The 13,497-nt window shown below is 30.9% G+C and overlaps 1 protein-coding gene and 1 long non-coding RNA gene across 2 annotated transcripts; one reads left to right on the top strand and one right to left on the bottom strand.

Annotated features, from left to right (window-relative positions):
* The first annotated feature begins 64 nt into the window (after window positions 1-64).
* On the top strand, window positions 65-13,497 carry LOC132731010 (coadhesin-like). Its single transcript, XM_060717108.1, has 14 exons — window positions 65-175; window positions 1,359-1,406; window positions 2,146-2,225; window positions 2,678-2,734; window positions 5,908-6,034; window positions 7,511-7,630; window positions 8,105-8,278; window positions 8,693-8,863; window positions 9,526-9,690; window positions 10,606-10,716; window positions 11,899-11,994; window positions 12,181-12,317; window positions 12,908-13,004; window positions 13,304-13,497. Exons 1-14 carry the CDS (start codon window positions 172-174, stop codon window positions 13,495-13,497), a joined length of 1,581 nt encoding a protein of 526 aa, XP_060573091.1. The 5' UTR covers window positions 65-171.
* On the bottom strand, window positions 4,032-5,383 carry LOC132731008 (uncharacterized). Its single transcript, XR_009625827.1, has 3 exons — window positions 5,197-5,383; window positions 4,625-4,701; window positions 4,032-4,411 (listed from the first exon to the last, which is right to left on the bottom strand). It is a non-coding gene; the product is annotated as an uncharacterized LOC132731008 (long non-coding RNA).

Below are 13,497 nucleotides of genomic sequence, written 5' to 3'. Positions count from 1 at the left end.
AAACAAACGGTTCAACTCAGATCAACAAGGCTAGATTTTTGGCAACGAATAGCCTCCATAGTTACAATGTAGTTCTACTTTACAATTGAAATTTCACAATCGAGCCTTATCTTTAGGGAACTAAAGATGAATATTTCTTAATAGGAATCGTAGTTTGAAAACAGAAAAGTTATGGGTAAGTTAAAGAAACAACATTAATCATTTTGTATATAGATCTATTTTATGTTAATAATAATGAAAAATAGAATGCTATAAGTCTGATCATGAATTTTTTTCTTGTTTGTTTTTAGTGAATAGTTGTTCTAGATTTCCTATTTATCATTGGTTGTTTAAAAACAACAGACAGACAGAAAGATAAGGACGACGGCAGTTTAAGTCATTTCTTAATTTTTTTATAAGCTTCAACATTGCGTCCAAAGAGATGTTAGGTTATCAAAACTAATGTGTTACAATAGCTTACAAATCATGCATAATTTTTTCACGTTGGTAAATATATCTTTATTACATGCTTTTCAGTGGCTTATATAAATATATCAGTAAAATAAAAAAAAAATATTTTACAGTTTGAAACAGTCAATCAATTTGATATTTTTCACCGTTTTGAATTTAAGTCCGTTACATTGTTTCAGTGAAATACCAGCGTGCACAGTAAAAGGAATCCAACCTAATGATGTGACATCGTAAATGACGTCACGTTGTATTATTTTTTTGACGCGCTTTTCATTTAGTATTAGGTTAAATGTCTTTTTCAACGTTTCTTTGCATATATTAAAATGAAAATTTGTTTATTTTAGTGTAAGATCGAAATATATTTCACCTCGTGAACACCAAAAGTTCATTTTTTACTCGTGGCTCCGATCTTACACTGAACTAAACAAATATCTTCTATTTATCATATACTTGCAAATTAAATATTGAGAAATATTGATGAAATAAAATGCGTATTTTCATTTTCCGTATTTTCAAATGCAACATATTTTCCGTATTTTCACAGGTGTCTTGCGGACTACTTTCTTCTAAATTCAGCAAATATACACAATTTAAGGGAAAGTCTGTCAAAGAAGAGAAAAAATGTATATGATAAGCAGAAAATTCAAGTTCTTTTCTATAAAGACAGGCTTTATTTTAATCTTGTGCTATGAAAATTATCATAATTCACGCGTGGCTTCCGCACTAATGACATATTTATTTTCATACCACTAGATAAAGACAAATCCTGAATTTAAAGGAAAAAAATGAATATCCTCTATTTAGTGTTTCAACTAGAGTTAACTTTGATTTTTCCATGTTACATTAATTTGACATTCAGCAAAGGTTTGCTCTATTATAGTTTGGTATCTGATTGACTTTTTTTTCAGACTACACAATTTATGTGCTACTTCTATTAGCCTTGGTGGGATTCTCTGGTTTGTATATAATTTAATACCTTTTGAAGCCAAGATAAAAGAAATTGTCACTTTTAAGGTAATGCGGCCGTGTTCAAAAGAATACAAAGCAATGGTTGGTTATTTCTTGCCACAAACCGTCCGCAGACTGCATACATAAGCAATAACGTGATAAGATCAGAGCAGAACAGAACAGAGCATACGTTTTTATTTTAGACTTGTACATAGTACATCGCCATGCAAATAGATAATTTAAACAATTATAACGTCACGTGATAATGATAACACAAACTTGTCAGGTAATAGAAAGTACAATGTTTACAAAAAGAATGTTAAGATATGCAATTAGTTAATATTTTCTAAACCACAACAATAATAGAAATCTTACTGGCAACCTTACAGAATATTGTTTACCATATTTTACCCAGTGAGGCCTACCATCCCACTGAAAATAAAACTCCCTCCTGATAAGGGGCGGAGGAAAGATGTTAACCAGCGGCAAAACTATAGAGAAATTAGAATTCTTTAATAGTATCATTAAAAGTTATACATAAATACACACAAATATCATATGATGATGCATTAAATAAGAGAAAATACCTTTATCATTTATGAATAATGCATGATTACACAAACAGCCATGATGTTATGATATATGAAGATTGTGAAATAAAGTTTTCTAAGAACGCCTTTTTGTTGAAATAGGAAGTGATACGTTAATTGTCAATAATAGAATGCTTCACTACCATTTTGTTTTCAGAAACACTTGAATGCTACAGTTGCTCAAATGTTGCTGATATAAATAAATGCAATGTCACAAGGTCGTGTTCAGCTGGCCAGGTAAGAGGATATTTCAAATCGTTCTAGCGTTTAGGAGCCGCAAAGACAAAAGAAAATTATACATAAAGTATTATCAATGAAATGACTGAATATGTAATAGGTAAAATAAATGAGATCCTTGAATATAAACTAGATGAATGCAAAATTATTTTGAATATAACTGTGATAGTCTAAACGAATACAAAATTACAAAATTTGCACTTTTTTGCACAGCGACTAAAATTTAAAACACACATGACTTACTTATTTCAATAGACATTATCTTCAATTATTTTGAAAAAAAAAAAATCTTATAATTTCAAGAGATGAAATAATTAATAAAAATGTCGAATTTGCTTTAAGGTTGAAATAGTGAAAATATTATTGTAAAAGTTTTGGGCATTTCAGGTTGCTTTGTCAGACAGCCGATAACATATGTTCAATTCATGAATATATACAATTATTTTTTCCAGTCCTGTTACCAAAATCTGACGGCAGGACAACATAGTCTTGGGTGCATTGATAATCAGGTATTTAACATTCTTCTATTCAGTATAATTGTTTAAATTGTTTTTTAAATAGACTTTTTATAGAATATTCCACACCAACGTATTTATCTGTGACTTATAAAAGAATGAACAAGAAATTCACATGTCAGAAATGACAAAAATATATAAAAAAATCATGAAGGACAAACAATTTTTGCTGTGTACGGAGATTTTTTTATATCCTCCAAGAAAGTTTCAAACACATTAAACAGCTCAATTGCGCGTACAAAAATACCAAATGTAATAAGATATGAGTGATAATGTATTTTGTTTGATATTAAAGTCTGAAAATAAAAATGTATTGAAGGTGAGCAAATAGACATATTTCTGCTAGAAATAAGTCAATTTCTTTAATTTTCTTGCTTTCTGTTGTTGGATTTAACGTCACATCAACGGTGTTAAGGTCATATTGCGACTTTCCAGCTTTACGGATTGAGGAAGAACCACCGACGATCCATAAGGTAGCTGGGTAGCTTCCTTACATGAACGAAATCTAAGCCCATGATGGGATAAGAACCGATAGCGGTGAGGGGCAAATGATTTGAAGTCAACGACCTTAACCACTCGTCCACGAACGCCTCCTTTCCCAGCAAACACAAGACGTCATACTGACATCAGATTTAAGTCAGGTTCTGACGTCGGATGACGGTCGGAAAAACGGTTGGATTTGAAAGTTTTTTTTTGACGTAATAATCTGACGTCAGGTAGACGTCAGAATCTAACCATTATTTAACCATTTTCTGACCAAAATCTGACCATTTTCTAACCATTTTCCGACCTCAATCTGACCATTTTCCGACCTCAATCTGACCATTTTCCGACCTAAATCTAACCAGTTTCTAACCATTTTCCGACCTCAATCTGACCATTTTCCGACCTAAATATTAACCCTTTTCTGCCCTAAATCTGATCATTTTCTGACCTTCATCTTATCATTCCCCTAATCCTTTTTTTTCACCACGTCATAAATATTTTCTGGCTAATCCTGATTTGATCTAATTTAATGTAACTTATTCTATTAAGTAACTTTCCCTCAAATGAAATGTATAACAGAAAACTAAAAGCAAAAATATGTTTCATGCTTTTTTAATTTAAGATAAAAGTTGCAATTTTAAGCTGATACATACAATTTTAGTAAATTCTGCAAGGTTAAATAATTTTCATAAATTAAACAAAATAAAACATAAAATAAGTTAATTACAAAACAAAAAGTATTACAAAAACAATGACATAAATGAAACTAAGAAAACATGTACAAATATTTATAAAGAACAAAACAATGTATGCACATTTCTATCAAAGTTTGCCTTATCAAATAAAACAATGAAAATATTATAATTTTAAGAAAAGTTAAAAGATTCTGATAATAATGTTTCAAGCAATTTATGACTGATTTTCAGTACTTTAACTATATTTCTACAGCATTTCTAAAACATTTAGTGTCATTTTGCATATTTTGACCTCCTTTGATAATTGTCAGTAATGTATAAATTGCTGCCTTTTAGTTACTTCACAAAGTTATACTTTTAGATATCCATGAGAATTAGCACGAATTTTGAGGTGTGATGCTTTAAGATATGACCTTCTTTCAGCACCCTCGTCTGTCCGCAAGATATGTAGCGTTTGTAGCACCCAATAGCGTGTGTGACATCATTTTCACTGAAAAAAAGAGAAATTTATGAAAAATATTAAAATAACAAGCAAAAATGTTTTCATGGTTATTTTAACTTAATAAACAATTTCGCCAACTTTTTATAAGAGAGCTTTAACAAAAATTAAAAGTAAACATAAATACTTAAAATTTAAAAAGCCGCTTTTAAACTCCAGTTTAGTATGGATTAAAGTATGTAATAGAATTTACAAAAATCTTACTTTCATATGTTTCTTTTTACATATTCACGTGTTTCCGTCCCTCCGACCTTTGAGAGCATGTCCAACACTTTAACTACCTGAAAAGAAAATTATATTCTAACTTATGTATATATTCTACGTTTGAAATAGAACAGTTACGCGAGCCCTAAATATTTCATAGTTTTAAATTAAAGATTTAATGCCGAAATGTCTTGAACCAAAACGTCTTGTGTTATTTGGGACCGGAACGTTTTGGGTTATTTGGGACCGAAACGTCTTGGTCCGAAATGCTCGAAATCGTACAAATTCATTCTCAATTCTCAGATTTTAAATGACAAAAACATCTCAGTTTAAGAAAAATATGAAAACTAAGCATTCTCTTTGGTAGTACTGAAAGGCATATTATAAACTCTTCACAAGCAGAGTTTAAACATGTCAATTTTAAAAAGATTTATTATTAGACATTATCGCGAATTTGTGTGATATTTTACTTCAGCTGTTCAAATAATGATAACTAAATTTAAGAGTGCTTGCAATCATGCAATTATTTATCAAATACAACGTAGAAATAAATCTAAATAAATTGAACTGACCTTTGTGTTCAAGAAAATCTATAATATTCACTTATCAATGCATCCCGATTCCTGACCGACAGCCAAAACGTAACGCCTACGAATTTGAATTTCCATCCACGTGACTTTAGATTCGAATTAAAGGTTAATTATGTTTTCTTTCCCTTTTCTGTCACTATGATTAAATGTTAAAGCACTATTAAAAACTCGTAATTTGATACATATAATGTACCACAAATGATAATATTACAACGTTAAATGAACTTGTAAACAGATCTGTGGCTATAAATGGATTTCATAACAATAACACATGTAACTTGCGTATATACAGCGCCACCTATATGTTTTATTAGGTTGCAGCGCCGCGATCTTGGTCTGTATTTATATAAGAACACTTCATTTGTAATCCAAATAACATTTGAAAAAAGTTTAAATGATTACAACAGCGAATAAGGATTATTTTTTGTTGTTTTTTTTACCTACCGTCAGGACACCGACCATAACATGACGTTAGTACGACGTCAAAAAGAAACGTCTATTAGACTTCGGTATTTTAACGTCAGATTTACGTCGTATTTTGGTCGCCGACGTCGTGACCAAAATCTAACATTAATCCGACGTTATTTTAACGTCATGTGTTTGCTGGGTTTTATCTGTACAGTTAGTAATTAAACAGCATGCGCCTTGTCGCTGTTCTTTTTGTTTACCTTCTTTACCAATTCTTTAATTCAGAATTGTGATTCGCATGCTGCAGTTTCTACAATTGTTGGAAGAGATCTTGAATCTAGGGAAACGTCATCGTGTTTCGAATGCTGCTCCACCGACCGTTGTAACTCCGCCCTATGTCTCCATCCTAAACGTAAGAGAGATGGTATTTGTGTATTGATGTTTTTGTTTATAAATTAAGGTTTGGTCTTTAATAATGGTTAATTATAAAACTCTGGAAACAAAGTGATCCCTGGGAAGCATTAATCACAACAAAATTACAAGAGAATTGCAGACACGGTTTGATTGAGTCTGTACATGAGGGATAATGAATACGTGCAACATCCCTCATACCTATCCTTAGTGTTTAGTTAAGCAATAGAAAGAACATTGAAACACGAGGCTATCTTAATTGTATGAGTGGCTTAATCAGAACTGCCGATGGTCTTTTTCTTTTGTATAATAGACGAAATTAAAAATCCTAATAATCCCCAGAACAAATATAACCAATTTACGAGCATATAGATATGACTGTTTTTATTTATTGTCCTGCCAATATGTAAACCCCACAAATGCCATTTTCTCTATTTTTCGTCATTGTATTGTTAATTATTTAATTAACCAACCACTGGTTCGAATTTTTGGAAAAGATATATAAGTTACAAGTCAAAACCATCAAAAGTCATAATCTGTTCACATTAACGTTAGTTTAATAGCAAACAAAACATGTTGGCTTACCATTTATTCGTATAGACGTTGTATATGTGTCTTTCAAACATTACGTATAATTTGCAGTCAAAAATGTGTATTAATTACAGTACTCTTTACATACAAATAAAAAATTCATTGGAGAGGTCTTTAGAGTGTTGAGAATGATTGCTGGCGGCATCCGATTTTGTGTATCAAATTGAAGTAAATACACTGGATTTTAAGCCTCAACTCATTAGAATCAGTCTACAGACATTGTTATGCACATGCTCCGCTTGAAAAAAGGACTTAACTTAAACGAAAATTTAACATTGTAGTGAACAAATCGGTACAAGGAAAAATCGGAAAATATCATTTATGTGACTTAACACTACGGGCAATGGTTCATTCCGTTTTAATCCTTAAAATTGTATAAATCGATTATTGTTTTCTGAATTGCGTTTTACTATTTTATGTTCCGAAAATAGTAACAGTGAACATTATAGCTACAATTTCACCATCCACTGTTAAATGACCAAGTGTACCGTGTACCGAAATTGTGCTTACCAAAACATTAATCGAAAATTTAATTATTTAATTTTACAAGAAACTTTAATTTTATACTTCTTTTAATGTATATCATTTATTTTAAGTTTAGTTTGTTAACATAACATTTAGTGTGCCCTTTGTGAAACTCCAAGAAAATGTCCAATTCTCCGGCATAATTTTTCAAAACAATAAAAAAAATGAAGCGTTAAACAAACTTTCATTATGATACTTTATTCAATAAAAGTAATTAATTCTATTTTGTAAAATAATTGTAATTTATAAACATTCATTGTGCCATTTATGCAAAAATATCTCGGAATATTTGCGAATTAAACAAACCTTCCACAGCTACAAAAGAAACTCTCGCAAAGAAGCAAACTTGTATATATTTCAGCAAGAGTGTGTATGGATGACAAATCGGTGGACTGTGCAAGATTGAATTCTATTTTTAGCATCTGTAGTGACGTAGCACACGCTAGAAGCGTTTGTGCAAAATTCTGTGAACTCTGTATAGGTATGTATTCTTTTTTGTCCAGTTATTTCACTTTGTAAGAGGCATTAATCGAGGAGTGATTGAAAAGGTCGAGAAGTACTAAACAACAATTACAAGATACCATAACATTAATTGAGAACAATAAGTTTTCAATTTAAACATTAATTTCGATAACACTATCTGCAATGGTTAATAAACATTCCATAGCAACCTCATCACGGCAGGTTCGGCCAATAACATTTAGGAAAGACAGTACTAAAACGTTGTACATGCAATACAATTCGTTTTTCCTGTTTTTATGTGTTAGGATATATTTAAAAGACAATATCTTATTGTTCGCACATTCACCATAAGCTGTAGAGTTATCATCTCTCAAGAAAGGTCCACTTAAATCGTATATTAAATTTAAATATTAACATTTGATTTAATAATTGTTTGTCAAAAGGTGGAATTCAGAGAGGAAAATAGTTTTTTATGGACGGCAGTATATTTTAGTTGACGGAAACTGGACTTTATGGTCAACATGGAGTAAATGCGATGTTACCTGTGAAAATGGACATCAAACTCGGACTAGAACATGCACTAATCCGGCACCAAAGAATGGTGGCCTTAATTGTGTTGGAGACGGGATAATGACAAAAGTTTGTAAGAAAGAACAACCATGCCCAGGTAAGGTCTAAACAATTTTACATGACACTGATAAGGCTTCTTGATGTACATAAGCACATAGATCTAATCAAATATTAGTAAAAATATAAATGTGACACAATTACAAATCAGTGAGAGCAAATCATTTATTTACCATTATTTATTAAGTTTTGAGTATAGATATAAACCTTTACGTGACGCATACGTACTATTAAAAGAAACTGTTCTATCACCTTTCCAATTACCTTATTGTCAATTCTCGAAGGAGTTTAAAATAAGACTCTTATTTAATACAAGATTGATTTCCAATTCATTCCTATTCCATTTTTTCATAACTATTGCAACGATAAAAATAAATATTTTGTTGATTAAAATTAAACGAGTAAAATACACGTTTATTCAGTTTAAAATGGCACACTATCGTTTGATTTTAAGTTCATGGCGGATGGAGTGATTGGTCACATTGGGGTACATGTTCAGTAACTTGTGGCATGGGTTTGCAGCGTCGCACGAGGGCATGCTCTAATCCACCCCCAAGTCTGGCGGGAAATCATTGTTTCGGCGTTAACATTGAATCACAGCTGTGTATGCCAGCTCCATGTGCAAGTACGTATTGAATTGACACCAAATTTGATCAATGTCAAAGTTAAATTTGGTCAATAAAATGCATGTATCATTTTATCACCACAATCAATCAATAATATATCTGTTTCAGCATAATCTAAATGAAGCCAAATAAGCTTGCACAGACGAAAATGAATCTTAATATATTAAAGGCAATTGGTGTTGAAGCCAAATGCCACTAAAAATATTTTAAATATATTTAGATGCAACAAAACACAAAATTAGATAATCTAAAAACATTGTATTTCCTCATAATCAAATTTCAATCATTATATTGAATAACCGAATAAGGACCAACATTTAGGTTAATTTTCAATGATATTGAAACATTGTTCGTCCTTACGAAATCATCCCGAGCATGATTTCGTACGGATGTACAATATTTCGATATACAACTGCTAAAGATAGCAAAGTATGGCTTAAAAATGCGGTTCTTAATCGTTTTAGGTAATAAAAAATAGTGACGGACAATATTTTGATATCTTACTCCAAAAGAAAGCAAAACATTGCTTTATTGTTTAATTTGTTATCTTAAATCGTTAACCAAAATAAGGAATGCAAACCGGTTAGGTGAGAAACTCTGAATCTATAAATCGTTGTGTAAAATCTAATGTTTTAAATAAGATCTGAAAAATATTTTACAGACGGCGGTTGGAGTTACTGGACGTCATGGAGTTCATGCAGTGCAACTTGTGGCGGAGGAATTAGAACACAAACGAGGTCATGCTCGAATCCTTCCCCATCACCATACGGACAATATTGTGTAGGATCAAATGACAGAGTGGAATCGTGTGCTAATAATAATTGTGGTATGACATTTGACGGAGATAAATGAGACGCAAACAGGACGTTTCTATCACAAACCGAATCCGCCATAATGTTTCAATTTATTTTTTACTGATATATTACGAAAATTTGGCATATATTTTTTATACTTATTTGAACTAATACAAAATCAGACCAATATATCTTGGACCGAAATGTTATAATAGATATCCAAAGAAATATTCAGTCGCCATTTTGTTGATAAGTTTTTTTTGAAAGTTGATGATTGATAATTTTTCTATTAAACTGTTTTGTGATGTCAAAACGTTACGTTCTTTTGCAATGATAAATTTCTTCGTTGTACATCTTATAATTTTTCGAGACGAAAATCTAATAAACTTATGATAAGTAATATTATAAAGTATAAATACTTAGTCAAACAGCTCATCAGAAAATGTTGTCAATTTCTAAGATACATCTATTAATATCCTTTATACGAAGAGATTATGAGACTAAATATAATGGAAACCGTAAATAAAGTTGAAAATTGTTCGTTTTATTACTTTTATCTTGATAGACTAGGTTTCATGCCAGTTGCTATCAATACGATATATACAATGCCCTAGTTTGTATATAGTTACATGTATAATATTTGAATATGTTTACCAGATTTGATTTCATCGTTTGTTGCTTGACCATTTCCCTGATGAGTAAATGTAAATGACGTGTCCAGTTTTCATTTGGGATCCGTCTATTTAAGAAATTGAATCTTTTAAGATAGAAAATTAAAGTTAGTCAGCTTGGTCCGACTGGTCTATATCGGTGACAAAGTCATTCATTTTGTACATAAATATCGTCTTACTGTTCATTTGCAGCGGAATATTCGAGTTGAAAAAACAACTATTATTTCAGTAAATATTTCACAGGGTATTCATCAGTTATATATTTCACTTTTACAGAGACGAATCATTGTTCGACCAGTCCATGTGTACACGGTCAATGTTATGACGTCTTTCATGATTTTCTTTGTTACTGTGACAATGGTTATGAGGGACGTTACTGTAATATATGTATGTAGTCAATTTAAATCATTTAGTTTCAATGTGATATTGTGATTGAAAATTGGCGAATATTTCTTTTTCAAATGTAATCGTTACGTCGAACAACGAATAATGCCATTTTTCTTTTGAGAAACCCGTTCTTATCATACATGAAACATTGACATATTATTGTTTCGTCGTTACAATTTTGAATTTAAACATAACTTTGTCATATTCGAATCAGTTAAAAAATATTAGTGTTTATACTAATAAACACTTTTCATACTGTTTTTGTTTTTTATTACAAAGTTTTTCAATTGTCTAGGTCACTTTGCTATAATCTAACGTACTTACGTGTTTCTAATAAAAAACATTAACAAACCCTCTTTTTTTAAAAACCAAAGCTACAATTCAACTAATAATCACCGCTAAAGTGAGATCAGGCTGGCAACCCAACTACAATTAGAATTGTTCATTCAATGAATAAATGAACTGTTAAAAATGAAATATATATTTAAATTTTATGTACATGTTAAAAGTAATCATTGTTGCTTTTCTACAATGTTTAATATATTCATTTCTTGGAAGGGTTTAATTTCATGTTGCTAGAACTTGTTGCCCAACCATTTTGTTTTTTGTTATATACTCATCATTTGTACAATATTTGGCACGTGTTTGATGCAATAACATATGTTTAAACTTACTAACAATTCATTAATATCATTACGTTGATGTTTTTCTTTTATATGTAATAAAAAATATTTTCTAAAAAAGGTATGATTAATTGTTAACTGTGGATAGAAAATCAGTACATTCTTTTTATTTCAAGAAATTGTTTTGTAATATAATTTTTAAGAACATGCTTTATTTTAAGACCCCATAATTAATTGGCTATCCTGTATATATAAATCTAACTGTCCTTGCCTTTCTTTATTTGATAATATTGCTTTAGTTACTTGTGATTACAAAACAAATGCAAGCAAAGATGAATTTTGTTCTTCGTTATCTATTGCGTTATCCTTTATAAGTATGAAAGGAATTATATTTTATGTACGGAATAATATATACACTGTCGATATTTCCTAGAATACATGTACTTAATATTTTCTTATATATGACAAATAAAAAAACAAAAGAATATTTAGTACAAAATCATTACTTGAGCTTATATTTGTTGTTAAGCAAAAGAATAAATATATCTTTTAATTTTAGCATCTGCAGTAAATGCATGCAAACACGGAAAATATGGAATCTTAGACGACACATGCAAGTGTTTTGAAGGGTATATTGGAAAGAACTGTGATATCGGTGGGTTTGTTACATACTAATAGCACGAATAAGATTTTGTCTTTTGACATTGTTACTGAAATCATTAATATTGGTCATCCAAATACCATCTTTATAAAAAACCCGAAATGTTCTGAAGTGACTGTAAAGATTTTGTTGTTAAAACTTCATAATAATAAAATGTATGTAATGTTTTTCGTATTATAGCTAACGTAACAGATTGTTTCGATATACTCCATAAAAACATTTCGAGTAAAAGTGGAGTATATAACGTTGTCCTATGGAGTACTCCTGTTGTGAAAGAAATATACTGTGACATGGAGACAGACAAGGGTGGTTGGACGGTACGTCATATTATTTTGAAATAAATGATGATTCGAAATGTCCCAATAAACATTTAAGAAATAGCAGCAAGGAAGATGTTATATTGAAAAGTTTATAATTTTACTCTAAAATGCCTGGTCATAGTATTGCTTTGACAAAATAATTTTATTACTTGCAGTGGGTAAGAAGCGCCGATGATGGCAATACGTTATTGGTCGTTTATGGCCAGTGATTTTGAGATAGCTTTAACTTCAGACTTGAATGTTTGTTTGAATAGGCAATGTGAAAGCTCTCCGGGAAGATTTTAAAATGATCTCAGCCTTACTCGGGTGCTTACTCTGAAAATGATGCAAGGAGTTGTTCCTGATGTCGTTTGCCTCGGTCGTCAGATTGCATTCACATTGTAGGTCTTAATTAGATTCTAACTATATAAAGAATACATCGCCTTTTTAACAACACTTCTTGGTAATACGCAAACTTGTGACAACCTTTAACATGTTTAAAAGCACTTCGTTAGTTTGCAAATAAAATACTAGTATTCTAAGTAGAAATCTCCATACATCCAGACACAAGATGTATAGCTGTTCAATGCAATATTTCATATTTACAGGTCTTCCAAAATCGATTCGATGGATCTGTTAATTTCACCCGAAATCTCAAAGAATATACAAACGGATTTGGAAACTATTCGGGCGAATTTTGGCTGGGTAAGTAAGCATATCTGGTACAGTTAACGTAATATATTTCAACGCATGCTGTAAATTTACTTTCGTATGTTTTGATAGCCAGTTAAAGAAACAAAACTTTCGAAAAAAAAGTGTTTCATATGGCGAGCATCTTAGTTAAAATGGCTTTACGATCACACATTTAAGACAAAATTGTTCATTAAAGAAACAATTTATTTATATTACAGCTGTGTAATATATCACACTATGATAGAATTTTTAAGATATATATTGTCTGTGCACCATAAAGGAAAACAAATTTGGATATTTATATTGATCAGGATTAAAATATGTAGAAGAAATGGCTGCAATTGGACCAACTGAACTAAGGATAGATCTCACAGCGGCAGATAACTCAAGTTTTTACGAAGTTTTTTCAAACTTCTATCTTGGTTCATCTCCCGGGTATGCCCTCCATATAGACCGTGGAACTGGCACTTCTGGTACGAAATATTCCTCTTATACTATGACCTGA

The sequence above is a fragment of the Ruditapes philippinarum genome, unplaced genomic scaffold (genome assembly GCF_026571515.1).
Source record: "Ruditapes philippinarum isolate M1 unplaced genomic scaffold, ASM2657151v2 ctg1903_1_1_1_1, whole genome shotgun sequence".
NCBI lineage: Eukaryota > Metazoa > Mollusca > Bivalvia > Venerida > Veneridae > Ruditapes > Ruditapes philippinarum.
Note: the sequence above shows the minus strand (reverse complement) of the source record. Positions and strands in the feature narration are given on the sequence as shown.

What these genes read in the sequence shown, in the direction of transcription:
- LOC132731010 (XM_060717108.1), top strand. An exon ending in ATTCTGTGAACTCTGTATAG is followed by an intron (nt 7,631 to 8,104) that starts GTATGTATTCTT and finishes AGTATATTTTAG; the next exon opens with TTGACGGAAACTGGACTTTA. An exon ending in TATGCCAGCTCCATGTGCAA is followed by an intron (nt 8,864 to 9,525) that starts GTACGTATTGAA and finishes AATATTTTACAG; the next exon opens with ACGGCGGTTGGAGTTACTGG.